Genomic DNA, 24,730 nt, shown 5'->3' on the forward strand with positions numbered 1-24,730 from the left:
GGACACGCCCCCAGGCGCCATTTAGGGTGTACCACGGTTGTAAACAAACTAGTGACGGGATCTGTCGTTCACTTGAGTAAACGAATCCATTCCGGATCGTTCAGTAAAAAGATTCGTTCAAACGAATCGTTCAACGAATCGTTCGCCCCCCTCATCTCCCTCCCCGCCCAAATGAATCGTTCGGTTAGTGAACGGGAAGTGACGTTGCCGAACTCGTGCTTGCATTTCGATTGAGGACTAGTGACGGGATCTGTCGTTCACTTGAGTAAACGAATCCATTCCGGTTCGTTCAGTAAAAAGATTCGTTCAAACGAATCGTTCAACGAATCGTTCGCCCCCCTCATCTCCCTCCCCACCCAAATGAATCGTTCGGTTAGTGAACGGGAAGTGACGTTGCCGAACGAATCACCAAAGACCGCTTCGCAGTATAACTGAACGGGAAGTGACATTGCTTGGTCCCTCCCTCTCTTGCACATTGACCACTCGTCGTAGTTTCAGAAATGAGTGACAGGCAATATCATTCTGCTCTCAGAGACAGCCTCGTCTCCCTCCCGCTGCTGCAAAAGCGAGGGAGAACTTCCGCGTCGTCTGTCCTAGTTCTATGGGCTCAAAGTCATGGCTCGTGCTTGCATTTCGAATTAGGACACGGTTAAACATTTTCCTTTTGAGGGGGAAGTCGGGGTTTGGGGTCGGGGGCGCACGGACTTTCTTTAGCATTATCTTGCTCACATATACAATGCTGCTGCTAACAGCCAACGCGGCATGCCTGCTGTCACGAAAATAAAAATAAATCGAAAGTTTAATTTATAATTATGGAACGGCCAACACATCATATTAACCTCTCGCTCTGTTGTATTTTTGTTTTTTATTATTAAGATGATCGTTTTGAATTTTTGCACTGGTATTAATAAATAAAATAATCCGGTCAGCTCCCCTGTCGTCCCCGCATCTCAGATCGTCAAATGCTGACGAGAAATAATTGTTTGCTTTATGATTTCGCCTTTCTACTCTCATTAGTCTGTTAAGAAAAATGTAGACATATTGCGACATCTCCCGTGTCCGCGCGCTTTGTTTTTGGGGCGCTTGAGTAGCACATGATGGACGGATTGACATAATTTGTCAAACCAACCGACACCCTCTGACACGAAAAAAAAAAAAAAAACACTCGGAAAAAATTGACATGTATATACAGTTTCATTGCAAATCAGTATTATGGTGATCATACTAAATATTAATTTTTTTCTGTGCACATATGAGGTACATATCGCTGCCATGAAGCCTCCATATAGTGACAGTTCTCTGCCCGCTTCACTGCCGTCACGCGACCGCAGCTCAGGTTTTGCTTGCCTCGTAGCTACGCGTGTTTTAAATTACTGTAAATTTGATAGTATATCGTCATAGGCACAGTCCCGAGTCTGTTGAGAAAAGTAGAACACTAAACCATGCTCGCTAGATTTGTGTGGTGTTTTTGTCTTTTTGAGCAGCATTTGATAGGCTCCACGTTAACAAATATGTGACAAAGTCGTTTCCTTTCATTTTATGACTCGTTCACCGCATAGTCATTACTGGAAAGTCAAGTTAGCAGCAAGCTAGGTCAGGAACCGGAGGACCGAATCACTGAACGGGAAGTGACAAAACTCAGTCTTTCCCCCCTGCCTGCACGCTGGCTGCTTATTGGCCACACGTGGAAATGAGTGACATACGCCATGATTCTGTTTCCGCTCCCTCCCCTGCCCGCGATGAGGCTGGCGTCTGATTGGTCGTGTGCGATGTCAGAAGACGCTGCCGCTTGCTCAACGCCCTCCCACGCAGCGAACAAGCGCCACCAACTTCATAGAACGAATCAGTGCAGATGGTGATTAGTTCGGTCTCGTTCACCCAAACAATTCGTTCAAAAAGAACGAATCGTTCGCGACCGATACAACACTATTGAGGACACGGTTAAACATTTTCCTTTTGTGGGGGGAGCGGGGGGTTGGGGTCGGGAGCGCACGGACTTTCTTTAGCATGTTCTTGATCACATTTACAATGCTTGCTGTCATGAAAATAAAAATAAATCGAAAGTTTAATTTCAAAATATGGAACGACCAACACATCATATTTACCTCTCGCTCTGTTGTATTTTTGTTTTTATGCTAATCACTATTATTTTTTTGTTACTATTGTTAAAACTATAAATGTAAATAGCTAGTTGTCGAATGTGCTGCTCTGAAATAAAGACAATACTACATTTTGATATTTGACAGTTTAATTGCAAATCAGTATTAAGATGATCGTATTGAATTTTTGCAGTGGTATTAATAAATAAAATAATCCGGTCAACTCCCCTGTCGTCCCCGCATCTCAGATCGTCAAATGCTGACGAGAAATGATTGCTTGCTCTTTACGATGTCGCCTTTCTACCCTCATTAGTCTGTTAAGAAAAATGTAGACATATTGCGACATCTCCCGTGTCTGCGTGCGTTGTTTTGGGGCGCTTGAGTAGCGCATGATGGACGGATTGACATAATTTGTCAAACCAACCGACACGCTCTGACACGAAAAAAAAAAAAACACTCGGAAAAAATTGACATGTATATACAGTTTCATTGCAAATCAGTATTATGGTGATCGTTTTGAATTTTTGCACTGGTATTAATAAATAAAATAATCAGGTCAGCTCCCCTGTCGTCCCCGCATCTCAGATCGTCAAATGCTGACAAGAAATAATTGTTTGCTCTTTACGATATCGCCTTTCTACTCTCATTAGTCTGTTAAGAAAAATGTAGACATATTGCGACATCTCCCGTGTCCATGTGCGTTGTTTTGGGGCGCTTGAGTAGCACATGATGGACGGATTGACATGATTTGTCAAACCAACCAACACCTGACACGAAAAAATAAATAAAATAAAACACTTGGAAAAAATGGACATGTATATACCGTTTCATTGCAAATCAGTATTATGGTGATCATACTAAATATTTTTTTCTGTGCACATATGAGGTAAATATCGCTGCCATGAAGCCTCCTTATAGTGACAGTTCTTTGCCCCCTTCATTGCTGTCACGCGACCGCAGCTCAGCTTTTGCTTGCCTCGTAGCTACCCGTGTTTTAAATTACTGTAAATTTGATAGTATGTGGTAATAGGTAGTCGCGAGTCTGTTGAGAAAAATAGTACACTAAACCATGCTCGCTAGATTTGTGTGGTGTTTTTGTCTTTTTGAGCTGCATTTGATAGGCTCCACGTTAACAAATATGTGACAAAGTCCTTTCCTTTCATTTTTTGATTCGTTCACCGCATATTCATTACTGGAAAGTCAAGTTAGCAGCAAGCTAGGTCAGGAACCGGAGGACCGAGTCACTGAACGGGAAGTGACAAAACTCAGTCTTGCCCCCCTGCCTGCACGCTGGCTGCTCATTGGCCACACGTGGAAGTGAGTGACATACGCCCTGATTCTGTTTCCGGTCCCTCCCCTGCCCGCGATGAGGCTGGCGTCTGATTGGTCGTGTGCGATGTCAGAAGACGCTGCCGCTTGCTCAACGCCCTCCCACGCAGTGAACAAGCACCAACTTCATAGAACGAATCAGTGCAGATGGTGATTAGTTCGGTCTCGTTCACCCAAACAATTCGTTCAAAAAGAACGAATCGTTCGCGACCGATACAACACTAAAACAAACTAGAACAGGAGTAGCTCTGACGCCACATTACTGCCTCCAACGTCATCGCTGGATATAAAAAAAAATTACCTCGTTTACAGTATCAGCGCTTACACATATGAACAGTTTAAAAACTATAAATCTGTCGAAGCTAATGGACATTTCACGAATGGCTCGGTGCTGGATCTCTTCCCAATTCGTACGCAGGACTGCGATAACACAGTCGTCACTCTCGTTGCTCCTCTCAGAAACATGATACAGCTCTTACTTGAACATTGTTGAACTTAAATTGTACCTTCAATAACAACTTAAACATCATGACTAAAACAGGTCAAGGAACTGTCATAATGCCATGCAAATTCATGTATGTTGCTCAATATATTGTTTCAGTGTTGACATTGCCATGCAAAAATGTGCACTTCTCTCAATGCAGGACTTGTCATGTGAAGTGGGATAAATTTACTTGAACACGTTATTCTACAACTAGTGTTATTTGTTATACTTTGTATGCACATAGTTGATATTTCCTTGTACTGCCATTTTCTGTTTACCATTGTGCTACTGCTGCTGTTTTGAGAATTTTAGTAAAAATTATATATCTAAAAAAGTAAAACTGTCAAGCTTCGCGTTTTGTTAGCAAACATCGTATTTCTTATTCAGTGTTTATCTCCACAAAATTGTTTGAACGTAATGAGTAAAGAAAAGTTGTTTTCATTATCAAAACCAACACTAGTTCTTTGTGTACTTAAGAGAGGCAAAGAGTCAAGAAGACTTCAAAATTGTCATTGAAATACTTTATTAAACAGGTTTGAGTCATCTAAAAATGTATAATAACTTTGCTTGCACAAATACTACAAAAAAAAAAAAACTAATTGTACTACACTATTGTTGGGAATGGTTTGTCAGGGCACAGCACACAGTGACAACCTTATCCAACATTGTGACTTCTTCACCTTCACATGGAAGAATCATGTTTATGGGCATGGTTCCTGTTAAGATCTTATACCTCTGACAAACATTTCCGATGACCCTTTCAACATGGATTCTCAAATGTGCCATTTTCCTAGTTTCCTCTAGCCTGGCTCTGCCAGACTATTCTCCCTGTATTTTTCAAACACTGATAGTAGTGTTGTATCGGTCGTGAACGATTCGTTCTTTTTGAACGAATTGTTTGGGTGAACGAGACCGAACTAATCACCTTCTGCACTGATTCGTTCTATGAAGTTGGGGCTTGCCTTGTTATCTGCGTGGGAGGGCGTTGAGCAAGCGGCAGCGTCTACTGACATAGCACACGACCAATCAGACGCCAGCCTCATCGCGGGCAGGGGAGGGAGCGGAAACAGAATCAGGGCGTCTGTCACTCACTTCCACGTGTGGCCAATAAGCAGCCAGCGTGCAGGCAGGGGGCAAGACTGAGTTATGTCACTTCCCGTTCACTGACTCTCCGTCCTACCGAGAATGCTTAGATGATTCGTTCTGCTAGACGGCTACGCTAATTTATAGTGCGCCTACACCGGCAGTCACGCTGCAGCGCTGCGGCAGTGAACGAGCTAAGGACTGAAAGGAAAGGGCTTTATCACATATTCTTTCATGTTGAGCCTATCATATGCTACTCAAATGCACAAAAATCACCACATAAACACAGTGAGCAAAGTTTACTGTGCTTTTATCAACAGACTCGAGACTACATATGACGACATTGTATCCACTTTACAGTACGTTAAAACTTTCGCCAGTAGCTACAAGGCGATAAGGCTGAGCTATGGAGACGTCGCGGGGGCGGGCGAGAAAGCTGTCAAGAGACTCTAGCTGGACTTCATGGCAGCGAAATTTATCTAATCTGTGCCCATGTAAAATGACTATTTAGTATGATCACTATAATACTGATTTGCTATGAAACGGTAGTTTCATGACATATTTTTCCGAGTTTTTTTTTTCTTTTCTTTTCCGTGTCACAGCTTGTCGGGTCGGGGCGCAAATTAATTAACGTTGAGTCCATCAGTCCATCCTGTGCGACTAAAGCGTCCAAAAATTAAACGCGGGGACGTAGGATGTGTATATATACATGTATGTCTCCATTTTCTTAACATACCAATGAGAGTGGAATGGTTACATTGTAAAGAGCAAACGATTCTTTTTTTCATCAGCATTTGGCGATCTGAGATCGGGAGGGGATGACTGCGTGGAGTTGATGGGATTATTTATATATTAATACCAGTGCAAAAATGACATTTCAACACGATTTTTAGGTAATATTTTTTCGAGTGTTGTTTTATTTATTTATTTTCGTGTTAGAGAAGCCAAATAATAATAATAATAATAATTTTTATTTATAACGCTGATTGAATATTTATTCATATACGTTATAAATTCATTATTTATTAATATTTTTTATATTTTTTTATTTGTGTGCAATAAATATCACTCAACCGGAAAAAATAGCTGAAAACAGTTTATTTAAATTCCACATTTATTTGTTCTTCAGCCAAAATGATTTGGTGGTATATCAAATGGCTTTCACGAGCAGCCAGCTCACGTAAACACGCGTTTAAGCTACGAATACGGAAGGGAGCGTACACGCAATTTAGCGTGATTGAAAAAGTTTGTGCTTAAAAAAAAAGGGGATACGTTTAACCGTTTCCCTATATCAAAGTGAAGCAAGCACAAGCCATGGCTTTGATCCCATAGAAATATGATAGACGCGGAAATTCTCATTGCTGCAGCGGCTGGGGAGACCCGGGCGCCGGCAGAGACGAGGCAGTGAAAAAAAAACACAGAAAAACACAGTCTGTCACTCACTTCTGAATTTACGAAGAGAGCGGCCAATGAAAAGCCTGTGTACTGTGCAAGAGGGGGAGGGACCAAGCCTTCCTGTTCAGTTATATATGCTAAGCGGTCTTTTGGTGATTCGTTTGGCAACGTCACTTCCCGTTCACTGACCGAACGATTCATTTGGGCGGTTGTGGGTGGGTGGGGGATGAGGAGGGCGAACGATTCGTTGAACGATTTGTTTGAACGAATCTTTTTACTGAACGAACCGGAATTGATTCGTTTCCTCAGGTGAACGACTTTTCCCGTCACTAACTGATAGTATAGTCTGGAAACCATCCCATTAACGGCCTTTTCGAGCAGGTACAAAATCAATCGACAAATCAGATTCGTTTATTTGCGTGACGTGTTCTTCACGCGCAACGTCACTCTTGCGCGTCGAAAGTCGTCTCTTCAGCAGCACAGATGGTGAACGGCAGAGCCGAGAATATGTTCCAATCCACGGTAAAATCAGTTTTAAATGACCAAAAACACATCAACACGAGTCATTGACAACAGTCTGTCTCGCGCTAGCCATGTCGAATAAACTCCGCTCTCTTCGTATGTTTACTTCCGCGCGCAAGTCCATCGTCCTGCGGTCGCCATTTTACTAACGTCACGTCTGCCCGTCGCTGATTGGTCCACTCCGCTGTCTGTTTGCTGTGGCTTGCTCCGCCCTGGAAATTGTTTCCGTGGGAATGGTGGCCAGACTCAATAGCTGGAACAGCGTTGAGTCTGGTGTACCAGGCTAAGTTTCCTCCACATCTCTAGCTGCTACTGACAGCGGCCTTTTGTAAATGCTGGGAGTTTCACCTCTGCACACAACATGCCCACACATTAGCCAAGACAATGTCCCCAGGTAACAAATTATCAACAACAGCACTGTTCAGGGTTATATGTTTGTCACTTGTGCGACCTCCCCAGCCTTTTGATATACCTATTAAGTACTTCACAGTGTGGTGGTGCTTGTAGCTGGAAAACATTTTGGCACGTGCTCTCAGAATTCAGATGTGATGGTTTCTCTGTGAAAATTTCAAAACAGTCAATAATCACAGTCTGTGTCACATCCTGACTGGTGTTGTGCGTCTCATCCTCTGTGATTAGCTGATCACCTTCTTCTCCAGCTTCATGTGTCCCCTCTTCAGTCTGTAGCTGACCACTTTCTTCTCCAGCATCAGGTGTCCCCTCCTCATTCTGTTGGTGACTGCTTATTTCACTAGGCTCAGATGGTCCCTCCTTGGTCTGCAGCTCTTCAATGTTTGCATCCTGCTGGACCCCCCCATCTCTGGTGCTTGCAGTGTCTCTTTCGGTAGCTGTTCACGCCTACTTCGTCTTGCAGAGCGTGTAGTGTTTGTCGGTGTAACAGATGTGTGTCCCAGATGTAGGGCGGTGACCAGTCTGGGTCAGTCTCCATCATTTTATAAACTGGTTCACCTGCAATCACATTGGGTTTTATTTAGAAAGCTAGATAAGATTGGATGTTTCCGTGGCATTTCACAATCGTAACCACCTATTATCAGACATGCTACCATCCCATCAGAGCTCTCAGATCACAAGAGGAAATCTCACGGATTGATAAATATTTCTGTGAATTTACGCTGTTTACCTTTATCTTTCAAACCATTCACTCTGGATTGTTTTTTTTTTTTTTTTTTTTTAAATAAAAGATCACTGAATAAATTAAAGACTGATTTATCACGAACAGTTCAACCCATTTCCACTGCCCTCCCTCTTTGCCTGTAGTTTACAAGTGAGGCTAGCTAGCTAAGGTTAGCCAATGAGAAAATAGCGACTTTAGAAAGCAAAAAAACAGCATATTCAGTATCCATACTTAAACAAAAAAAAAACAACCTCTAACTTGCCTTTTTGAAAACGCCGAGAGCAAACACGCACGAAGGGAGATATGGTGTCTAAAGTGATGCCCTTCCGTCTCACCGCTGCGACACAGGCCATCCGACGCCGCTTCGTTAGTTCCTCAACCTGCTGTCCATAACCTCTTTTCCAAGTGGGAAAACGATAAAATCTTACGTCGTGGTCAACTTTGCTGCCATTTTTGTCGTGTGATTTTGTATGGCAGCCTTTCACACAACACGAGTGTCCCATTTTATCAAAGACGAATTTTTGCCGTAAATAGCAAATACAGTGTAGTCTAAGAGAATTCACAAAGTTAATGAATGCAATCCCAATGGCAGTTAAAACAATGGTGAAGGAGGATGTGCGGAACTCTCGAGTCTCTCAGAATCTGAGAAAATTACACATTGGGGGGCAGGATTTTTGGGATAGTAAATGTAATAATAAAGTTATCAGGAAATTGTTGATAAATGAATATTATCCGAATCCAATTAAGAGGATGTATATTTTGAAATTATTTGAGATTGATAAGATTAATGGTATACGAAAAAATTATGTTTCATTTCCGGTGCCTCCTAAAGCTAAAGAGGTCCAATTCAAGATTTTGAATGAAATTTACCCAACGAAAAAATTTTTAAGATTGAAATTTGGTTTTGAAGCGAATAACTGTACTTTTTGTGATGTAGATGTAGAAAATTTAAGTCATATATTTTTTCACTGTAATGTTGTTCATTCCTTCTGGAGTCAATTAAACGAATGGCTGCAATCTAAGAATATTGGTCTACCCCTGACGGAGGAAACAATTTTATTTGGTGTTTATCTGAAGGATAAAAATTTAGAATTTGTTTTAAATGTAATGCTGCTTATGGGGAATTTTTTTGTTCATAAGTGTAGGTTTTTTTAAAACCAAACCGTGTATGGCTCACTGGAGAAATGAGTTCTCTATATATTGCAAAGTTTTGAATGTGATCGATGGGAAGGCCCATCATTTGTTTTCTTTATTCAAACATTTTAAGTTGGTTTAGGAAGTCCTCTCAAAAGAAAAAAGTTGATTTCTTAAATTTTGTTATTTTATTTATTTTTTGTTGTGGTGTTTGTAGTTGTCGTTGCCATTGGTTGTTCGGTTATGCTCAATCTATAATATTGTATTTGATGTAGATACTTGAGTGCTTTGTTTTGTGTGTATATTGTTCAATTTAAAATAAAATAAAAAAAAAAGTTGTTTACACCCAAAATGGCGATTCGATCCACAATGCACTGCAGCTTTTGCAAGCGGTACGTCACCTGACAAAGACGGAATGCTTGGAGGCCAATCCGGTGTTGTCATTTTTTGTTTTTATAAAGAGATAAGGGATGAAGATATTTTTATTGTTAATCTACTTCTTTTGTTGTCGAAATTCTACATCCACAAATGTAAGTTCAGCAAGTTGTTACCATCTTTTTCTCACTTCCACAATGAAACGGTATGCTACATAAATCTGTTGAAAAAAATCAAAGAATAGGAAAGCGGAGAAAATAATTGATTTTTGTGAAAAGCTACGACTTTTTTGTGAATAGCTTATTATAGTATTATTGTTTTATTTTTTTCCCCTCTGATATGCAATGTTTGGTATGTTTATAGACCCTACTCACCTACGTCACAAAATGACGTGTCGCTGTATCCGGCCGCCATATTGTCTGTCATTTTTAAGCCCTATTCTCAATGGTTTCAATTAGTCGTGCAACTAACAGAGCAATTCATGGAAGCCCCGGTGTTATCTGACGCTGTAAACTCATTGGATGCGTTGCATAAAAGGCGTTATGTGGAAAAGCTTCAGTTTATCCATTCGCCAGATGCCTAAATCGATGTTTTTCGGCCCGCTGTCTTCGCCGTCTCTGCCTGACATCTGCTACCCTGATATTTACAACTATCTTGTCCACACAAAATCAGCCTATTCTCACGAATATTTGAAAAACTTTAAGAGCTTGGAGGCTTATAAATACTTCATTGCTGGTTGGGTGAAACAGGTCCTCGTCCACGAAAATTCGGCAGGAATCTATCTTGTGCTCGGGAAGGTGAGTTACGAAATTTTCAATTCAAAATCTTTTGTTCTTGCTAACATCCACTGTCAAGTCTAATGTATTTCATGTCATTTGTCAATGGAGCTAGGGCTTTTAATGTTTATATGGTTTAGCGATAGCACTCTCACTACATACATATATAATATGTAATAAATATGAAGTGCGATAGCACTACTCCAGATTGTCCCTAGTTGAATTTATTTTTTGGCTTTTGACCTCAATAGTGAAATTGTAAATTAATTGTATGACAACTGTCTTATTATCCCCTTATAATTATATATTTTCAGGTAGTTCATTCACAACGTCTGAGTGTATGTTGTCGGCGTTTAGCCTAGCAATGATCTTAATTGTGGCTGTCAGCCCAAAACCCTCTAAATATATATTAAATGCATCTTACCAGATATAAAATGACTACTACATAATCTGTGGTAATCGTTTGAGGCCCAGTTTTCTCGTCGAATTGCAGCAGTCCATCTCGCTCTCCTCTCCGGGTCTCTCGGAATACGGTAGAACTTCAAGTCTCTCCTTCTATCTTCTCTGTTATTGCAACCGACCGCCACACACGCCTTCACCATTTTGATTATTAATGTTAACGAGCAGAAAAACACGCCATAATAGGAGGAATTTACGTAGCGGCAATGAGTCAACACGACGAGTTGACGGACAATATGGCGCGGGGGCGTGGTTGTGACGTCATGTGAGTAGGGTCTATACCCCCTGGCATATTTGTGTGTGTATTTTCGTTTTTTGGTTTGTATTAGTATTGTCTGGATTTTTGTGTTTGTATTGTTTATGTTGCTGTGTTGTTGTTGTTGTTGTTAATAAAAATAAATAAATAAAAAATAAAATAATAGAAAAAGGCCAATCCGGTGTTAAAAAAAAAAAAAAAAAAAAAAAAGGCCAATCCGGTGTAGGCAAAATACGCAGAAGAAGAAGAAGACTCCGGACCGGAAGTAGCCGATGGGGAAGCTTAGCTAGCAAACTCAACTGAAACCGCTCGACGACGGGACTTTCCACTGCTGCCTGCGTCATTAATTGTTCGAGGGTGTGTGTTCCGCTTTCACGGTCTTAATCGTCTTTAAAAAAAAAAAAAAACTTGACCAATACATCGCTGAAAAGGCGTTCCTTGTATTTCTCGTGATAAACCCCGTGAGCTCGGAGCGTTAGCCAGCTAATTACGACTAACGTGAGTTTTTTTTTTCTTGCCGTTTCAATCACATATGCTGTACTTTCGTTTTCTTTAAAAATGCCACATAAGATTGTTTAGCTCTCGTTCATTTAAAATGGTTTAAATGAGAATGTAGAAGTACCTTTCAAACGGGGCAGGGCAAACCTTTTTTTTTTTTTTTTTATATCCTTGTATTTGTTAATAAATAACTAGTTCTGGTGTTTTACCCACTCGTAACTTGTGCATTTGTAAACGGTTATTGATCGGACTGAAGATACGATTTTCATATTGTTTTAGTGTGACACTTTGGTCAGTTTATGTCAAGAAGCTGGGTCCATTCACAATGCAATTAACTGTTGACAAAACGACAGTTGCCTTCGATGTCTTTGTTCTTGTTTGGTCCCCTACTCAAACTTGTTTCACAAAATATGAGCATCTCACGGCGTTAATTATACACAGTACTTTGTCATTGTAGTTTTAGAGTGTGCACATTTGTTTTTGATGTTATGCTAAATGATAAAACTTAAAAAGAGTCTTTTTTTTAACGACGTAAACCACTGTCCAGGAAATCTTTAAAGCCATTACAGTATCGTGAAACGTAATTCATGCGAAAAAGCTGTTGGTTACATACTGACTTTTTTTCTGTCTCTCTTTTGTAACCTCAGGTGTGTTTGAGACCAAAAGAAAAGTTTCTTCTATTCCTTTTAACATTCATTGAAAAATTTTCCAGCTGCGGGTTCTCTTTTACATCATGGAGGGCTAGACCCCCACAGAGGAGATGCCCTGAAGGAGGGGGAGGCGTTTGAGATGTTTTCATCTTTCTGTTTGTGTGCGTCAACGTTTATTTATCCTCAATACATTGGTATCTCAACTTACACATTTAATTGGTCCAGTCACCATGTTTGTCAGTCAAAACAGTCATGTAATCATCTTTTTCCTTTGAAATGAATGGAAGTGCCATGATTCCGTGGCTGCCATCGGCAGCAATAGACATCCAATCTTTTTTGACTGGGATGGTGGGCAGCGATCATTCGATTACTGCCAGCCTTTCCCAGTCAAAATGAATTGGGTGTCTTATTACCGTCAATGGCATTCAAGGAGTTATGCAGATGTAACAATATCTAAAATATCCCCAACACATATGTCAAATTCATTAGTAAAATCTGATACTCGTAAGTTGTAACACAACGAATTGGGTAGTACCTCGGAAAAACCTAAGTCGATGTACCTCTGTGTTTTTTGTGTGTTTTATGTTAACATGTACGTGGCAAAAGTAGAAAGCACTGAACTGGCGACTGACTAATTTGGCATTTTCCCCCTTCGTTTTGATTATTTTCTTGTGAACCATTTAATTTCAAGAATGACTCAGTAACATTCTAAAAGCTCTGTGTAAGTACTCTCCATTTACCTTCAGTTTCCTTTTCACTGTCCACACTTTCTGTGTGCGTGCACTTGTGTAAGCGGGGCATCTCAAACTTCTCCCCTTCTCGAGGGGCATCTTCTTCCTCCTCACCCAAAACTATGGAGACTCTCGTTAAACTCAAGAATAACCCGTTTCTGATGGGCCTGTGTCGCAACGGACCCCCGCCTGACCTGCAGTACGACAACTCTTCAGGTAGTATACAGTAACATATTAGTGGTCTGACAATATATCAGTACTGTGATAATAGCGAGAATTTGTATCCCTGTAGGTTATTGATAAAAGATGTCATGGTTTAATGTAGGAAGCAATAAATTGCTACTAAGATGCTCCACTAGTATAGTTCTATGTTAAGTTGTTAACTCATTTCCTGCCATTGCCGGTGCGAGACGTCCAGTCCCTTTTTGCTTCTTCCAGTCAAAATGAATTGGACGTCTATAAGGCTGTAGCGATCGATTATTTAGGTAATCAATCTATCAGTTTGAATAATCGAGTAGTCGAATTACTAACATTTAATGCATTGCAAGCATAAACACTTGTTTTAAATATCCTAAAATTTATTCTTCAATAATATTTCTTTTGAATGCTAAGATTACACTTTAAAAACATTATTATGTGCGAATACAAATTAAAATACTTGTTTTTTCAAACTATACAGGATTGCACTTTCATTTCACAAGAGCAATAAAGGCATTTAAAAATATCTGAGGTTAGCCTCAAACGATTAAAAAAAAATTTCTAAGTACAACAAAAGTACAATTGGCTAACTTGCATAGCAAGCATCCATTAGCTTAAATGCTATAAAATGCAAAAAGTTTTTTTTTTATTTAATTTTTTTACGAAGCTCGTAACAAATCGTTCAAACATATATTCCTACAAAAACTGCTATACATACTTCAAAACTAAATAACATACATAAATATTAGTTCAAACAAAAACATACCTTATGTTGGTCTTAACAGCGAGCAGCTGGATTCAGCCTTGTTAGACGAGTTATGGCATAGTCACTGTTGCCACTAGAGCAGTGCTTCTCAATTATTTTCTCTTACGCCCCCCCAAGGAAGACGTAAATGTTTCGCGCCCCCCCCAACTCTCTGCCGCCACTGTAAATAGTATCATTTGTCTATAATATTACTATTATAAGTACGCCTCAGCCTAACATTGTGTCCTTTTTTTCTATTAAAGAAAAAAATGTAACATAGACCAACTTATAATAAAGTATAACTTTATTAACATTGTTTTGCTTGTAACAGAAAAGACTTAACGCGTATCAATTTGCCTGAAGTAAAAAAAAAATTAAAAAAATAAAAAAGTCACATCCAAACTGTAAAAATACACTCGAGGTACATTTTTGACCATTTGATACTGAAAAATAAAATGTAATAAAATCAGTAAATAATAACAAATTCAAATTGATTAGAAACATTTACTCTTCAAGACAACATGCCAAAAAAATTTGACCAAAAAAAACAAAACTGAATAGGAAGGGGGGGGGGGTGTCTTTGGACAGAAGGAAAGTTTTTATTTTCGCTGATTCACCACAGTGCTCACTGGTTTACTGATATAACACTGACAAAGCGGGACGATAGTGACAACTGGCAATATTCGGCACGTTTTCGCTGGAAAAACAATCAAGCGGCTTATCAATGAGATTAAGGTCTAATGTCTTTAAGTGGCGTTTTAACTGATTTGGCTTCAGACTCTCCGCTATAATCATTTTTAGACTCAGCAAACCGTGGTCTTTCCTCATTTCCCACTATATTAAAAGTCAAAGCCAAAAGGCAAACGGCCCGAAAAAAGCGCATTCTCGGCGGCCGAGGGAGAACCGTAGGTGAGGGCGGTGGTCGTGACGATCCCAAGCCGAAAACGGCACTTCTCGGCCGGACACGTGAGAACCGGTGAAGACAGTGGGTCGCTGCGTGAGTCCAGCTCTACATCAGTCTCTTCCGTGTGCTCTTGCTTACCTTCAAAAATACTGCATGCACTTTGAAAATGAGAGCGCCACTGCCACCCACGGAGTGGATGTGCAAGTACACTTTATTGTAGTACGGCCCAAAAAAACAAAAAACAAAACTCATGTTCCCCGAGGTCACTCGCGCCACCCCTGGCATCGCTCTGCGCCCCCCTGGGGGGGCGCGCCCCACCATTTGAGAAGTACTGCACTAGAGGGCAGTGTATCCACCCAAATCAAACTTAATGCAACACTTTTAAAACAGATCAGTACAACGTCTATAAACCAGCGGTGTCAAACCAATTCCATAAATGGCCAAGAGGGTCCTGGATTTCATTTCAACCAAGACTGCGCAGAGATTAACCAATGAATTTTCTGCTGAAACAAGCAGCACCTGACTACAATCAACTGATTACACTTGTAGGAGATCAGATTTGTGAAAAGATGACCTCTTCATTGGTTGGAACTGGGACCATCTTAGCCCTTTATGGAATTACTTTGACACCAGTGCTCGAAACGAATCTTCGAAGCAGCAAAATTTGATTCGAAGCTTTTTTCTAATCGAATTACTCAAGTTAATCGATTAATCGTTTCAGCACGAGATGTCTGCATTTTGCATGTATGGGTTTTTGATATCCATACAAATGCTATTAAATTCTTTTTGTTCCATAGAGTTGTTCCGCATCTCCACCTTCGCCCGCTTCCCGTCGTCAGCAGTGACTGAGCGCAGCCTGGCGCGCGCTGGCTGGTTCTATACGGGCACGGGAGACCGCGTGCAGTGCTTCCGCTGCAACGTGACGGCCGAGGGCTGGCTGGCGGGCGACTGCCCCACAGAGAAGCACCGCCAACTGTCGCCATCGTGCCCCTTCGTGCAGACCCTTCCATCCGCCACCAACCTGCTGTCGTCCTCCCATTCGGCTTTTTCGCCGCTCCGCGTGGCCCCCACCATCCCGGTGATTGAGAACCGAGTTCCCGACAAAAACGAGAGCTTTGAGTTTTGACCGTTCGGATGTTTTACCACGATTTAGCTTCCCGGTCCGGGGCCGACGGCCGCAAACCCCACGAGTGAAGAGCCGGCGGGCTACCTGACGACGGGCTTCCCCGGGCCGCCACCTCCCTCCAGCCCGCTGAGTTCCCGCGGCGTGGAGGACATGTCCCACCAGCGGCCCACCTGCCACAACCCGGCCATGCGGCGCGAGCAGGACCGCCTCGACTCCTTTCACGGGTGGTCGCTGTCCATCATCACGCCCGCCGAGCTGGCCAAGGCCGGCTTCTACTACCTGGGGATCGGCGACCACGTGGCCTGCTTCAGTTGCGCCGGGCAGGTGTGCCCGCCAGGTTTCACATGTAGCCCAACCGCTTATTACAACTTGACTAAACTAAAAATCCTATTCAGTTGAGCAATTGGGAGCCGGGAGACCGCGCGGCATCAGAACACCAACGCCACTACCCCAATTGCCGCCTAGTGCGGGGCGACCGTACCGACAACGTGTCTCTACCTGGAGCGGCGCCCGCCCCATCTTCCTCACAGCCGGCGTCATCCGCCGCCCTCAGCAACGTGTCCAACCCGTCCATGAGGGACAATGATGAGCGACTGCTCACATTTGTCATCTGGCCCACGCGCATCCCCGTCAGGCCCGAGCAGCTTGCCAAGGCCGGCTTTTACTACGTCGGTCAGTGAATTTGCCTATCTTTTTCTATAGACCCTACCCACGTGACGTCACAACTCCTTCCTCCTGACTGGTGCCGCCCAATTGTCCGTCAACACATCATGTTTCCCTGTTACGGCTACGTACATTCCTCCTATTTACGACGTGTTTTTCTGCTCGTTAACATTAATAATCAAAATGGTGAAGGCGTGTGTGGCGGTCGGTTGCAATAACAGAGAAGATAGACGGAGAAGACGGAGAGACTTGAAGTTCTACCGGATTCCGAGAGACCCGGAGAGAAGATAGCGAGATGGGCTGCTGCAATTCGACGAGAAAACTGGGCTCCAAACGATTACCACAGATTATGTAGTAGCCATTTTATATCTGGTAAGATGCATTTAATATATATTTAGAGGGTTTTGGGCTGACAACCACAATTAAGATCATTGCTAGGCTAATCGCCGACAACATACACGTATGTATGTAGTGAGAGTGCTATCGCTAAACCATATAAACATTAAAAGCCCTAACTCCATTGACAAACGACATGAAATACATTAGACTTGACAGTGGATGTTAGCAATAACAAAAGATTTTGAATTGAAAATTTCGTAACTCACCTTTCCAAGCACAAGATAGATTCCTGCCGAATTTTCGTGGACGAGGACCTGTTTCACCCAACCAGCAACAAACTATTAATAAGCCTCCAAGCTCTTAAAGTTTTTCAAACTTTCGTGAGAATAGGCTGATTTTGTGTGGACAAGATAGTTGTACAGTTCAGGGTAGCTAGCAGATGTCAGGCAAATACGGCGGAGACAGCGGGTCGAAAAACATCGATTTAGGCATCAAATATGGATCTGGCGAATGGATAAACTGAAGCTTTTCCACATAACGCCTTTTATGCAACGCATCAAGTGAGTTTACGGCATCCGAAAGCACCGGGTCTCCCATGAAATGCATTATAAATTGCTCGATCAATTGAGACCATTGATAATGGACACAAAATGACAGACAAGTGGGCGGAACCATACAGCGAGCAAGTGATTTTGTGACGTCGGTGGGTAGGGTCTATAGGAGGATCCTATACAAGTTAAAAGTTTTGGTTTTTTTTGCACTAAGGTCGCAACGATGACGTCAAGTGCTTCTGCTGCGACGGAGGCTTGCGCTGCTGGGAGTCGGGAGACGATCCCTGGGTTGAACACGCCAAATGGTTTCCACGGTAAGGGGAATCATTCAACACATTGCAAGTGCTGTGCTGGATTGGACATCTGTGGCAGTCAGTGGCAGCGAATGAGTTAATTTTGGGGCATTTGACATCATTTCCCATTGATTTTCAGTCATTTTCTTTTCCTTTTGGGGGACATATACGGGTCACTTCCTGTTAATTTTGGGTTACTGATAAGGAAGTGATTCAAGACTGTCCCCAAATGAATAGGAAGTGACTTGTAAATGCCCATAAAATACGGGCTGTGAATGCTCTGGTTTCGGTGACATTGACTGCGCTAGATGTCCAGTTCAGTCAAAATTAATGGGATGGCAGCCAGTGAGCTAACATGGACACTATTCTAATGGAAGATTTTGGTAGCAACCTGTTGCTTTTCCTTTTTTTTTTTTTTTTTTTTTTTTTTTACAGTGATACCCTTTTAAAACAATATATCGACAATAACCCTTTGTCTTAAAAAGCATCGTGATATATCACCTTTTCAATAAAGTGTCACCAGGACAGTGTGAAATTCTGAGTGATTTCACTGTTTTACGGTAATGCAAATAGAGCTCTAAAATTTTGTTAGATATTTGGGTTTTTAAAAAAAAATCCACTGAAGCAGGATTTTTTTCTTCAAAACATTAGCATATTGGTGCATAAGTATAATGTTTAAATTAAATATATATATATATTCTAAATAAAATTAAAATGAATGCAGTCCTTTAGGTGAGCCTAAACCTACAGCCGCAGCTCAACATTACAACCATCAGAACAAAAATAATTGAATTATTTTCCATAAAAAGCACACGTTTATGACTCGTATCATGTTTACATTAAACACTCTTTCTCAACACAGACAATTGCCAGAGAGAGAAAAAAAAAAAACACGTTTTACCACCGCTAGACACAATAAACTCCTGTAGCTGGTGGGAAAAGTTCATGACAGTGTTTCCTGACCTTTAATTATGTATAAATGCGAAATCAAATTGGAGGTTTTACCTCTTCTGCAGCCCCCCTCTGCAAACATGTTTTATGTGTTACATGTCAGTTGGCGCTCCTCTAATCCGCGGCCATCTGTTACTTTTCTGTAGCCGAAGTACCAGCGACTTCGTTTTATTCGATTGGGGGGGGGGGGGGGGGGGGTTCAGGAGTTTCACCTCCTCCAGCCATTGTGTAGCACAGCTGACTCTCTGACACTGAGCAACAACCAGTGGGGGAGAGTTGAGCCTTATAGCTGCAAGGGAGTGATTTCTCCAAGCACTTTTGAGACATAAGAAATACTGTAGCTAAAATCTTAGGGACGCTAGGACGGAAATTTTTTGCGGTTTTGAAACCTTACACTGTATACCGTGGTATGAAAATGATATCACAAAAGTGAGTACACCCTTCGCAAACAGTTTGCTGAAGACATGTCAATAAAGCACATGGATTACTGGAACCATGTGCTATGGTCTGATGAGACGGGCGGGCTTTCTTGTGTACCGTATTCAGAAGAGGCTTCCTCCTGGTGTGACAGCCATGCATACCAATTTGATGTAGAGTGCGGCATATAGTCTGAGCACTAACAGGCTGACCCCCCCCCACCTCTTCAATCTCTGCAGCAATGCTGACCGCACTCCTGTAACAAGTCACATGACATTTTGGAGGGAAAATGACAAGCTGTACTCAATTTGGACATTTAGGGATGTACGTTTTTTTCAAAGGGGTGTACTCACTCTTGTTGCCAGGGGTTTGGATATTAATGGCTATATATTGAGTTTTATTGAGGGGAAAATAAATTAACTTTTATATAAGCTGCACACAGACTACTTTTCATTGTGTCAAAGTGTCATTTTGTCAGTGTTGTCCCATGAAAAGATATACTTAAATATCTGCAGAAATGCGAGGGAGGGGTGTACTCACTTTTGTGTTTCACCGTACTTTGAAACCGGTAATCGGCACATGGCTAATTCACACCCCTAATTCATGTGTTTTTGTCTTTCAGGTGTGAGTATTTGTTGCAAGAAAAAGGTCAAGAATTTGTGCACCAGATTCAGGCGCGCTTTCCTCGACTCTTTGAGCAGGTTTGATTGACACTAATAACACGTCATTCCTAATTTCCATTTCAAAAATGTTCATGATGATCATTTTTTTTGTTGACCAAAAGCTCTTGACAAATGGGGACAGCACCTCCAGAGAGTTTGTGGATCCGCCTGGTAAGTTGGAGTAAATTTTAAGACATTGCCATAACAAATGTTTTTTTTAAAAAGGATATTGTTTAAATTTGCAAATATATTATCATTTTGGGAGGGTAAGTGAAAGTAAAACAAATTTTTGCATCAAATTTTTCCTTCATAAGCATATGAGTTCTCTCCTAAGTTCACAAAAATGACATTTATTTTCATCATTTACCGTAATTTCTGGACTATTGGGCGCCCTAAGCACGTTGAATTGCCTTGTGTTGAATTGTGCTATATAAATAAATTTGCCTTGCCTTGCCCCTGATTACAAGCCTCACCCAGTACATTTTTAAAGGAAAAACCATTTTGTACATACATAAGCCTCTCCTGCCTTTAAGCCGCGTGTGCCCACTTAGTAACAAGAGACATTGACAAAGAAATATACAGTTTTCAAAATTTTAATAACACACCTTAACTTTTCGTTCCAAACAGCGCCGGCAAACACGGCAGTTATATAGCAGCGGCACGGAAGTTACATAGCATCAGGATGGCGGTGCAGCACTAATTGTGCTGGTTAATAAAAACATAAAAGTCTTTGTTAGCAATCTTCATCTTCCTCCTGTGCATTCAAACCATGGAAGTCTTCACCCTCAGTGTCGGATATGAAGACTCTCAGATGCACTTCGCCACGCACCTACTCACTCTCCTTCGCTGTCGCCTTCAATGTCTCCCATATATTCCATGTGTCTCACTCCCACATTCCATGCTCGAGCGCCCCTGGCGGCCGTCATAAAAATACAAAAATTGGCCGCATCATGGCACACGCCGCAGGACCCGAAATGAGGGGAAAAAAGTAGCGGCTTGTAGTCCGGGATTACGATATATATATTTTTTTGCAACTATCCGCTTTAAAAAAAAAAAAAAAAATTGACAAAATTTATTATTGGAGACAAAAATGATAATGAGAGCAGTCATTCCTTGAAAGTGTTTTTTTCTTGAGAATGTTGAAAAGAAAGATTTAACTCAATGGCTGCATTGACAGTGATAGACGTCCGATATATGTGAAGTCATTCGCTGCCAACCCTCTAACTTCTCATGGATTGGACAACTACTGGTGATAAACTCATTTGAAAAATGTTAATTTTGTTTTTAGCTACATGATTGGATGTCAATCAGTGCATATCATATTTCAATAATGTTAAACCCAATTGATATTTTTGGGAGGGCCTTTAAAAGCAAAAGTAATTGTTTAGAATAAGTATATGTTTGTACCTTGTGGAAAACAAAGTCATTATTCTGTGTGTATTCACACACAGTGTTGCACCTGGGTCCAGGCGACGAACGTTGCGAGGACGCCGTGATGATGAACACGCCGGTCATCAAGTCGGCCCTGGAGATGGGCTTTGATCGCAGCTTGGTCAAGCAGACGGTACAGAGCAAGATCCTCGGCAGCGGCGAAAACTACCGCACCGTCCAGGAACTGGTCTCGGACCTGCTCAGCGCCGAGGACCAGAAGAGGGAGGAGGAGCGAGAGATGGTGGCCGAGGCCATGGCGTCAGGTACGCCGAGACCGCTGTGTCCGCACCTCTCAGCAAACCGCATCAACGGGCATTTGTGTTGTTGTTCCAGACGGATTCACATTTGTTAAGCGACACCAGGCGGCTCTGGTGCAGCGGCTGAAGAGTGTCGAGCCCGTTTTGGAACATCTCAGGGAACAAAATGTGCTAAGTATGTCAATACTCTGCGTTGTCAGAAAGACATTCAATGAACAAGAGGCAAGATTTGGGGAGTTGACTGACATAGTCTATAATATACTGTACATGTTTGTGTCTTGGAAAATATCATTTTTACTAAAAAGATTTAATACAGTGATCCCTCGCTATATTTTGCTTCTAACTTCGCACCCTCACTCTATTGCAGATTTTTTTAAATTAAAAAAAAATCTATTAATACAGTAATGTATTTAAAAATGTACATTACATTGATGCATGTATACATTTACAAATCATTGTTTTCTTTTATATTTATCTCATATCATAATTTATCATTTATAGTGCTTAAAACCCATTTATTAAAATGTACATATACTTTTTTCTTTTTTTAATTGCGGCTCACAAGATGATAATTTGCGGCGTCCATTTGACATCCAGTTGTGGTATTTGTGTTGCCTGTGCATGTTTTTCAATGAGCAATGAACTATAATTTTAAATAGAATGAATGGATGTCTTAATTTGAATGAAAATACATTTTAAAATGGTAAGACTTCAAAAAATACTTGAAAAAGTGATTATTTTTTAAATCTTCTGACCTCACATAGCTGAGTGCATTGCTTGCAATAGATGTCCCATTTAACTGAGAGGGGCTGGAAGCAATCAACAATTGTTTCCGCCCCCTCCTAGTTAACAACATGACATACTCTGACCTGGCAGTGAACAAAATAATCTAACTTTTGAGTTGATGTCCACTGTAGTGACCGCTGTCTTTGAAAGGGTCACTTACAAAAAGTAACTCATTTTGAATCACCCCTAATAACAAAATGAATTTTGCCTGCTGTGGTCAATAGGTGTCCAATACATTTTAATTGAATGACAGCGGTTAAAAAATATTTTGGCACACAGGCGCTGAGGAGTACAGCAGCCTGCAGGCGCAGACGTCCGCACAACAGCAAACGGCGCGTCTGATCGAGCTCGTCCTCACAAAAGGCAACGCGGCCGCAGAAGTTTTCCGCAACTGGATCCAAAAGAACGACGTGCATCTGCTGAGAGAGCTCATGGGTACATAAGCGGAAAAAAGAAACCTATTTATACTTCTGTGAACTCTTAATCGCTTAAATTTTTTTTTTTTTTTTTTAAGCTCAGTCGAATGAAGCGGCATCCCCCAGCCAGGACTTGACCGGTCTCCCCATGGAAGAGCAGCTACGGCGTCTTCAGGAGGAGCGAACATGTAAAGTATGCATGGACAAGGAGGTCAACATCGTATTCATCCCGTGTGGCCACCTGGTGGTGTGTAAAGAGTGCGCGCCATCGCTGCGCAAGTGTCCCATCTGCCGAGGTCTGGTCAAAGGCACCGTGCGCACCTTCCTCTCATAAACTAGCATTGTGGAATGTAACTAATAGCTTTCACATTAAAATGTTTTAATGTTGCATCCTGTTGTAATTCCTTCACCACCAGACGCAGCGATAGATGTCCATTTAAGACTGAACATCTTGCGCTGTCAGTGGCAGCTTGGGCTGAGTGATATGGCCTACAAATAGAATTTTGTATTAAGGTACACAATGTAGGATTTGTGGTCAAAAATTGTAATGCAACTAGATCAAAATATTGGACTAGCACAAAATGCCTTCCCCTTGGGTTGCCAATATAACGCTTCACATTGGATAACCAGCAGGAAAACAATTTTAAGTGGTAAGCCACGAGTCCTCTGCAGAAGGTATTTTTAATTTTCATGCAAAATGTTTATGTAGTAATCATGATTAAAAGAGCTGAGACACTAGGTCCCAAGTTAGAGTATGTCACCATGGCCGAAGTGAAGGGTTACTTTTCTCAATGTATAAGGACACTGGCTAAGAAATATATAATTTGGTAATGCATTGACAGCATCCACAGACTTTTTAATTGCTCCTTTTTAATTTCAGTTAACGACCAAACATGTAGACTTAATCTTTGCCTCAGTCAATGCATCCACATGCTAAATAACCACGGCCAATATATCTTATCCTTGTTTTGCTGCTCTGAATCCTTTTGAGTTTTTTTTTTTTTTTTTTTTTTTGCCTGACTGGTTAGACATAATTCAGACTGTCACAGTTTGCGTGGCCTTAGTTTGTTGTACAGAGCTGTGGCAACCCGGACGAAAATTAGAAACTGGTCTCCTAATTGGCTAAGCAAAAAAGCTTTTTAAAGTGAACCTCGGACTTAAGACTTGTAGGCTCTCATAAACCATACTTTTTTTTAATTAAAATGTTATTAGAAACATGTTGCCCTTGATTTAAAAATCTAATATTTAGTATGTTTCGACCTATGGAGAGTGCCATGTTTTAAGCGTGCAGTGCACGCTTGGTGTGATGACGTGGTTGGTCTGGACTGGGAGAATAGCTGTGCTAGCTAGCAAGCGAAGCTAGTATGACGACTGGCATGATTTTGTCACATTCTGCTGCTGGTCAGATTGTTTTCATAGAGATGTGGGAGGAGTTCCCAACGTCACACCTGCATCCAACCCAACTCATGAGCAGTGTCTTTAACCAATCCTAGGCAGCTTGTCAAGATATTGACTTGCTGCCGTTTCTTTCCCTTCATTGCTAGTTGCATCATTGCCTTTTTTCGTTTGTCTGCCTCTCACCGCGTTTATTTGAATTGATCCCGACCTAGTGCCACAGACCCTTTTAGCAAATGTCTGTTCAATAAACCCTTTCACACAACCCCTATGTTATTGTCTGCTTTCTATCTGAAGTGAGCCGTGTTTTCTAATTCTGTGGTCAAGCCAGCTGCACTTTTCAGTTGCGTTTCCCTTTCAGATTTTACCGCACAGACAACGTATGAGGGATGGGATTTTTATATAAGGAAAATCTTGACTCCGGTGTCACGCGGCAGTATAGTCCTGTGGGAACCGTGGGTTTGAATCCCGCAGCAGACCATTTAATTGCTTTTGCTGGTCGTTTTGTCATATAAAAACAGTGCTCTCCTGCTTACTTTTCCGCTCAGGTTGTAATTTGAAGGGCAGAATTGACATGTTTGTGTAGTTAACAAATGACACTGGAAGTATGGCAGCGCTGCCCAGTGACGTCATCGCCAGGAGTGCATTGTGTCCTCAACAATTGCGACCT

General features: G+C 41.5%; 1 protein-coding gene across 2 annotated transcripts; it reads left to right on the plus strand.

Moving 5' to 3' along the window:
* Positions 1-11,271: 11,271 nt before the first annotated feature.
* birc2 (baculoviral IAP repeat containing 2) lies at positions 11,272-23,055 on the plus strand. Of its 2 annotated transcripts, none has more exons than XM_057821733.1 (12): positions 11,272-11,404; positions 12,193-13,142; positions 15,571-15,851; positions 15,927-16,223; positions 16,295-16,571; positions 17,667-17,766; positions 19,736-19,814; positions 19,898-19,946; positions 21,227-21,469; positions 21,540-21,638; positions 22,529-22,684; positions 22,764-23,055. In XM_057821733.1, exons 2-12 carry the CDS (start codon positions 13,049-13,051, stop codon positions 22,997-22,999), a joined length of 1,911 nt encoding a protein of 636 aa, XP_057677716.1. In that variant the 5' UTR covers positions 11,272-11,404; positions 12,193-13,048; the 3' UTR covers positions 23,000-23,055. The 2 variants fall into 2 exon arrangements, with proteins under 2 accessions (XP_057677716.1, XP_057677717.1); XM_057821734.1 differs by having other exon boundaries at positions 21,245-21,469.
* Positions 23,056-24,730: the final 1,675 nt, after the last annotated feature.

Source organism: Corythoichthys intestinalis, chromosome 18 (assembly GCF_030265065.1).
Source record: "Corythoichthys intestinalis isolate RoL2023-P3 chromosome 18, ASM3026506v1, whole genome shotgun sequence".
NCBI classification, from domain to species: Eukaryota; Metazoa; Chordata; class Actinopteri; order Syngnathiformes; family Syngnathidae; genus Corythoichthys; species Corythoichthys intestinalis.

Excerpts from the sequence above, each read along its gene's own strand:
- birc2 (XM_057821733.1), top strand. The coding sequence starts at position 13,049 with ATGGAGACTCTCGTTAAACTCAAGAATAACCCGTTTCTGATGGGCCTG. Across the intron at positions 16,572-17,666 it reads GGCCGGCTTTTACTACGTCG|GTCGCAACGATGACGTCAAG; the intron begins GTCAGTGAATTT and ends TTTTGCACTAAG. Across the intron at positions 19,947-21,226 it reads AGAGTTTGTGGATCCGCCTG|TGTTGCACCTGGGTCCAGGC; the intron begins GTAAGTTGGAGT and ends ATTCACACACAG.